The following is a 7,926-nucleotide window of genomic DNA, read 5'->3' on the forward strand; positions in this document are numbered from 1 at the left end:
TACTTCCTATGGTCTGGGAGTGACAGCATCTTTAGGAAACCCTGAAACAACCTGAATAATGGTCAAATCCTAGGAGAGTCTCTGAATGATGGGAAAATGCAGGGCTCGAGTAGTCTGTAAGGCTGGGCCATCTCAGCTAGCCACTCTGAATTTTTTCTAGATGCAGATTTTTGAAGAAACTGCAACAGAGGCATTCTGAGAGGCTGGATAACTTGGGCTACTTGTCTTCATTGATGTTTTATCCTTTTATTCTGAAAACACACATACTTTTAACAGTAACATACATGTCTGTGTTAATAGAAGTGTAGAATGTGAGATATGTGTATATCAGCTAAAGATATACTGCTCTATGTTTGGACAGGTAAAAGGCATCTGTCAATTCTATAATCTATTTAGACTGCATAACCAAACTATAATATAAATCTCCATCCATGCTATATGAAAGGATGACATGTAATTATAACTCATGAGGATTCTATAACCAACAAGATTTATCATGTCTCATCTAGTCTTAGAGCTGTTTCCATAGTAGAGGGATCAGCATATATGTCACCTGCCTTATAGCTTTTCTTTGTTTCTTTTGTTATGTCTGTAGCCAATTTTCCCTGGTCAGATCTCATCTGTATTAATTTTGAAGGAATCCCTACCTTTTCATTTCCTGTGGAAACAAAGGCATAACTTTCCCCTCAATTGAACACATTTTCTGACTTTCATTCTAAAGTTAAGACATCCTTAAAATATATAAGTTGGTTTAATTTAGTAGTTTCCATAATCCAATGTCTCTCAGCATCTGCTGCTTTTTTATCATTAGCATTTAAAAGATTTAAAGTTAATAAGGCAGTATATATAGAATTCAGACATTCTATTTCATGATATTTCCCATCCTCATGTGGCTTATTTTCAAATGTTAATTTATTTCATTTTTAAAGATTTTATGTTATGATTTTAATCTATTTTTATGACTGCCTATACTCATTTTCTTTTCTTTATTTGCCATCTATGCATATGTTCAACCATATTATACCTGTTCACAGTATTTCTTGGTCTAGACCTGAATTTCTACTCATCGGCAAACTTCTATGTCTCTGTGTGGCAAATCTTAAGCAAATACGCTATTTGTGGCATGGCTCAACCTAGCATATAGCACTTGTCACTGGCTTCCCAACTCTGAGAATTTGTTGTGTTCACTGTATGGCAGCTGTTTGTATTCTGACTGCTCAAGTACACAGTCTCTTAAGTGTGGGCTTCTTAAAGGAGCCACACCTCTATATACCATAAGCACTGTACTTAGTTGAGAGATGGTGGTTACTAAGAAACATGTCTGCCTCTATGTTAAGACATTTTTTGTTCAGCTTTCTCAGGCTGTGTGAATATCCATGACCTTCTGTGTACCAAATAAGGCATTTCATACTTTTTAGAATTTATTTGGACTGCCAGCCCCCCGAAAAGATGACACAGAAGCTTATTATTAGTTACAAAAACTTGGTCTTAGCTTAGATCCTTCCCAATTAGCTCTTAAAACTTAAATTAACTCATTTATATGAATCTAGATTCTGCAACATGGACCTTTAGCTATTTCCCCTCTGTACACCGAATCTCTCTGTGTCTGACTGGAAAATCACTCATGCCTCAGATTCTTTCCAAGTTCCTGTCTCTCCCCAGAAGTCCTGCCAATATCACCTGCTCATCTATTGACCATTGAGCTCTTTATTAAAACAATTAGAAGATGCTTTAGTAAGAGACGCATCTTTTCAATTCACAACACTGAATGGAGAGGCTTAGTAGGTAGCCCCATATTTCAAGCAGGCTGAAGAGGGCATACTCATGAAAATTCATACATTCAGGAAGATGAGAACTAGAATGTGAGAGTTTCCATAAAGGTATCCTGGGACAACCCTAACATCAAGCAAACATCAAGCAAACTCTGTAATTAGAAGAGAAGCAGTCATCACTCACGTTAGCTCTAGGACAGACATGTTTATAGATGGCACATGATCTTGCTTTTACCATCTCCAAATGATCTTGCCTAATGTTGCTTTTGTATGAGGTTATGAATATCCAGTAAGGCATTGTGGGCCAGCCATGTGCATCAGGCCAGCTTGTTGAAATGGGGACTCTTAGATCTAAACGCCAGGCAAACCACAAGATGCCAACTGCTGCTTTGATCTTTCACATGGATGGTGCCTGCTTCTGAAGTCACAAGAAGTTGTCCTATTGTTGTATTTAGGTAAGGTTGGGTAGTACTCCTGAAAATCACTCTGTCTCAGCCTTGGTTCCTCTGAGAGGTACCTCCATATCTGAGATCACTTTTTGGCAAGTACTTCCAGTCCTCTATGCTTGTTGGTTTCAGTAAGGCCCCTATGCCAACAATTTCCCTGTATCTTCGCTTAGAAAGAATTGCACTGTGTTGAGATTTGTAATTTCCTCCTTGACTTTGAATTTTTTACTATATTGTGACTCATATCCACAAAGTGTTTGGTTTTGAAGGTTCAGATTCAGGGAGAACTCAAGCTGTCTTCTTGACCTATGAGAAGCCAAAACTCTTTCTTTGACTTTCTCTGGATAGTAGTCTCATCCCTCATGGTGGCATTGTCAAGCCATTTCTTTAGCAGAGTGGAGGATTGTAACTGCTATTTAATTTTCTGAGTATTTTTAAACATAGCTCATGTTGTGTACAGATTCTTTTTGTTTCTTAAATGTCAAGATTAAAAATGAAAATCTGAGCATGCAAGTACATGGATGTAGTTGCAAACACTTACAAGACTGACCAGAGAATGACTTGGACCTAGAAATTTCAGGCTGGCCAAGGAAACCTAGCCATCAGGATGTGGGGTGGGAGGAATGAGGGGGTTGCAGCATAATTGGTTGTCTTTTTAAATAGTGTTTTGCTTTATTTTAGCAAAGCACACCAATAACTCAAGTGAGAAGCCATGAGCTTGAAGCCAATATAATCTATTGATCTAGGGGTCATAGCATGCTGTGGCCAGGTAGGCAGCCATTTCTCTTAATCGTTTGTGCCTCTAGTGACCAAAACATTCTTTTTTCCAAGGTGTACATCTGAATCCATGGTGTATAGGCATAGCCTCAGAGGCCTTTGTGCTCCATGCCCTGTTGAAAAAGAGGCTCTGTGGATTGGGGAAGTGTGCAGTATGTCTGTTTTCCTATGGTCAATATAAGGTCACTGAAACAGGAGAACCTATGACTAGGCAGCACTCATTGAGGCTTGATATTATTGCAGAGGTGGTAAAACCTGAAACTCAGGTTCAATTCTGGTACATGAGGAAGGATCTTGGATACAGGACCCAGCAAGTCTGCTCATCCACTCGCTGGCATTGTCACATTTATTGGACAGAGAGGCATGCATGTAACTGCAAGGGTAATCATTTATTGAACAGGTACAGGAATACATTCATGCAGAGTTGTCATGGATATGACAAAGAGACATTTAAAAGAAATCCTTTGTTTCTGGATGAGTCATCCTAGATAATCAGGAAAGATGCTGGGGATGTAGAGTTTATGCTTTCCTGGGGGACATAGATGGCAATCGGATCACAGGACTTGTCATAGAACAGAGTGTGGACAGGAAGGCATGATGTTAGAGTCTAGGTTAGGAGACCCACTCAACACTGAGGAAGCCAGGAAGAAAGAATGCAGACACTCATTAAGCAGTGCTAGAGCTGGCTTCAGGACATAGAGCCATTCTGTCATACACAGTAAAGTGTGATGACACAGAACTTCCCTGACCACAAAACTGATGTTACTGACCAATATACAGAACAAAAGGCATAGAATAAATAACATTTCCTTATTGATACCATATTGAAAATAACAGTAATGAAAGATCCTAGGCTTGCTCCTACTGTCTTTTGCATAAGAAACTCTGTTGTGTGATATTTGCACATTGTGGGAAGATGTGTCACTGTGATTGCTTTTAGAAAGAGATGAATGGACAATAAATAGGCAGGACAATTAGGTGGGACTTAAAGACAGAGAGAGAGAGAGAGAGAGAGAGAGAGAGAGAGAGAGAGAGAGAGAGAGAGAGAAAATGAACTCAGGGAAGAGGAATGGGCAGGGTTATCAGCCAGAGGAACAGGAGAGGAAACAGGAGGTGCAAGATGGATGAGAGGTAACCCCATGTGAATGTAGATTAATGTAAATGGGTTAATTTATGTTATAAGAGCTAAGTAGCATCAAGCCTAATCTACAGGCCAAAGTGTCATAATTAATATAAAGTCTGTGTCATTATTTGGGAGCTGGCTGGTGAAACAGAGAAGGTCTCATTATACAAAGTTATGAAGAAATTACACTACATTGAGGCTTAGTGATTAAAGCATCTTTAAAGGCTTTCACATATCATCAGAATGAAGCCTTGGAATGAATGGGAAAGAGGATAGATGAAGGAAATCATAGTACTCTTCAGGCTGTAGGAGAAATGCAGATTATGATGCTCTATTCCCATGGAAGGAGTAAGGATATACAGACCTCACAAGAAGATGTTATTATCAGGAGTGGGAGTGAGGTGGACCCAGCCACTGGTGAACATCTACACTCACATTCTTAATGACTATTGATGCTTTGCTGAGCATTTTTCACACAAAAGTACAGCATCTATGTCCATCTAAATCCTTGTTTCCTTACTTAAACACTTGGGTCACTTACTGAAAAGCTCATCACAGGACTAAATCATAAACCCAGAAATTTGGAAACCAAATTTCAATCTCTCCTCAAAGCTTCCTTATCAATTATTTTTATTATAATTTTAGGGCACAATATTTGTGCTCAGCCACTCTTCATTCTCACTGGAGATTACCCACCTGGAGGCGCAGGTCATTCTTCCAACTTCGGCCTGGAGACAGTGATCTGCAAGGTATGAATAAGAACACATTCAGGTACCAGGTCCAATTTATTTCCACAAGAGATACTACATGCTTCTCTAGGGGCAACACATGTCTGGTTGCTTCTTGGTATGTTCTTTCCATGATATAAAACAGGCAATAAAAATGTGTGAGTCCTGACTTACCAGCCTCAGTTAGGTCTAATATATTTTCTATAACAATTCCCTGCTTCTTGCATAGAACCCCAAACTTTTTCTTGATGTTTGAACTCAACTTTGGTTTCCGGCCTGTGAAAAATAATGGTGACTGTAGTGATTGCATCTTGTGTATTGACCACATTCACAGAGCTGAATAATGAATGGAACAGGGCCCCTCCAGAAGGATGAGAAAATGATTGAAAACATGATTATCAGGCATGGACATAACCTGTCATGAATTTAGCATTCATAGGATATCTTACTGGCATAGTGTGTGCTTTCAGAGACCTCCTACCCCCACCACTGTGCCTGAGGGATGACAGAGGTGACCATTTGTCTGCAGTAGATAAGGAAAAAAGAGGGAGTTTGGGGCCAGGCTGGAAAAACCATGTTAAACCTAGGGTTTCTTTCTTCTCCCATCCCATGACCAGTGTCTGTGGGAAAATACTCTACCGTAGAGCTTCATCGTTTGGAATGTTTCCCCATTCTTGATATTTCTGAGATGAATTATAATATAATCATCATAGTCTGTATCAAGTATTGTAAATCTATTATATCCATCATCTGTGGAAGAAGTGGAACACAACTCAGATATTCTTTGGTTCACAGGAAATTATTGAAACCTTTTACCTATTCTATATCACAGGTAAAACTCAAAATGCATATTCTAATAGAGATTGGTGAAAATGTCTGGTGCTTTCTATCCATACCTCTTTGGACATCTTGAAGTAACCTCTAGTGAACAATTAGTCACAGCAGCCACTCTCCTCTCCAAAGCCTGTCTACTTCAATCAGCAGCTTCCATTGATCTCTATCTGCCTGTCATAAGCTCACTGTATTATGTACCTGCTGCTGCATCCTGAGTGATGTGAACTGGTGGCATCCACTGGGGCAGAATCAGACAGAAGGCAGGAGACAAGAAACCATCTTACCTTACTTGTTCCACCTCCCCAAGAATGGGATGCTAGTTATTAGATGACCTCTGTTGCATTAGCTAAATAAACAATGATCAGCAACCAACTGAGAGTCTGAAGAGGGTTAAGGTGTTGTTCAGTTGTAGAGAGTTCGACTAGTATGTATAAGACCTTGATCTCAATTCCCAACAATAAGGCAAATGTGCTCACACAGACACACACACCCACAATAGAGATATTAGTGTTTTTATAAATTCCTTATGTAGACTTTTTGTATACTTACATTTGACATCATATACACCAGCCTCTTCTGTTTTGTCACGTACTAAATACAGCTCTGTACACTCTTTATTGACACTGTGAAATAGAATCAGGTGGTGCTTACGGGTACTGCTCTGGCTGGCCCCCTTAGCCTCTGTTCTCCCGAATTCTCCCATTTCTAATTCCACTTAGCTTTCAAATGTTTTTGTAAAATGAGCAAAGTCATTCATTTGTGTTATTTCACTTATACTTGATACTTTAGTAATCACATATTTGCTTATCTTTTAGAAAAAGAATGACAATAACTTCAAATCACTGTCACAAGTGTGACTACTTCCCATTGTCACTCACTTGTGCAGATTATCACCCAGATGTCCACCATCTGCATCAAATTAGCGCTATGCAAATGTTGCCTAATGTACCCCCTCTAATCCACAGAGGGGAATTAATATCCTCTTTAATGCAGTTGTAGGGGTGGATTTTCTTGGCTTACAACTAGTCAGAAACATTTAACTCATGATAATCTACTTTTAAGCTGTGTTATGCATCTCATTCATTACGGTTTCAGAAATGTCTCTGACTGCTTATTAAATCCCCAGTAAATTTGTTCCTGTCACCAATGCTATTCTCTGACTTTGAAATCTTGGTTATTCTCTCTCTCTCTCTCTCTCTCTCTCTCTCTCTCTCTCTCTCTCTCGTGTGTGTGTGTGTGTGTGTGTGTGTGTGTGTGTGTGTGTGTGTGTGTGAAGGCCTGAGACCATGATAGTCCTTCATTTCTTCTTTTTCAGCTAAGAACACCTCACTTACATGGTATGGAATTTAAAAGCTAAGGAAGAGTTCCTGAAGAGATGAATGTACTCCACAAAAATTCTCATGCTTCCATGTTCCTCTATCTTTTCTCTTTTGTCAGAGGCCACAAGAATGGTACGCCATTTTCCCTGAATCTGTAATAGATAAGTGAATTATTAAGAGAGGAAGGGCAGGAACATTTCATGGACATGTTTCTACTAGAACTCTGACACATGGGCCTGGGCATTAGCAAATACAGAATTAGATCTCACTCACATCTGTTGGCACAATACTTAAGATCCTGTCTCTGTCTCTCAGTGGGAGTGAGGGACTGCAGGCATTGTTAGATATGGATAGCATAGGGCTGGTTTTGCTTTACAGTCTGAAGCCTCTATTTGTCTCACAGAGTGAGGAGCCACAATCCTCCCCTCAAAGGTCCCACTTGGCTTCAGAGTTCCCAGGAGCATCCTCTGGGTCAGACGTCCCCAAGCCCCATGAGACTACCTTTTCTGGATTAAAGTTCTTTCCAATGAGACTAGTTTTTCCTTCTGCATGAACACAGACTAGGGTCAGCTCCAAACCCAGCACAACCAGAAGCAGCAGCAGCCTGATTTTGGATGGAATAGAATTGTCTCTCTGTCAGGACTGAGTCTTTCCTGGTGGTGGCTGCACTCCACTCCCCAGCTGCTTTGTACTTATATAGTTTCTGAGTTTAGTTGTTTTAAACTGTGATCTCCTCCTTCTTCCCTCACTCTCTGTGAAATGTTTCCTCAATTATTGATGTGAAGCCAAGGATTGCTCCTGCCCTCTTCAAACTTGGCTGTCTTGTCTCCTATGGATTGATTTAGTAACCTTACATTTCTCAAAATATAATCTCAAGAAAAATAGTGGATGACTTAGAGAGCTGCCATTTGGAAACTGCCAGATGTA

At 39.8% G+C, this 7,926-nt stretch overlaps 1 protein-coding gene across 1 annotated transcript; it reads right to left on the minus strand.

Moving 5' to 3' along the window:
• Nucleotides 1–4,759: 4,759 nt before the first annotated feature.
• LOC121138323 (major urinary protein 20-like) lies at nucleotides 4,760–7,603 on the minus strand (the record flags this gene model as incomplete). Its single annotated transcript, XM_040741050.1, has 6 exons — nucleotides 4,760–4,860; nucleotides 5,021–5,122; nucleotides 5,486–5,596; nucleotides 6,230–6,303; nucleotides 7,015–7,151; nucleotides 7,501–7,603. Coding segments are annotated over 6 exons (628 nt in total), but the record flags the coding sequence as incomplete, so codon positions are not given.
• Nucleotides 7,604–7,926: the final 323 nt, after the last annotated feature.

The sequence above is a fragment of the Mesocricetus auratus genome, unplaced genomic scaffold, assembly GCF_017639785.1.
Source record: "Mesocricetus auratus isolate SY011 unplaced genomic scaffold, BCM_Maur_2.0 contig_11388_pilon_obj, whole genome shotgun sequence".
Taxonomy (NCBI): domain Eukaryota; kingdom Metazoa; phylum Chordata; class Mammalia; order Rodentia; family Cricetidae; genus Mesocricetus; species Mesocricetus auratus.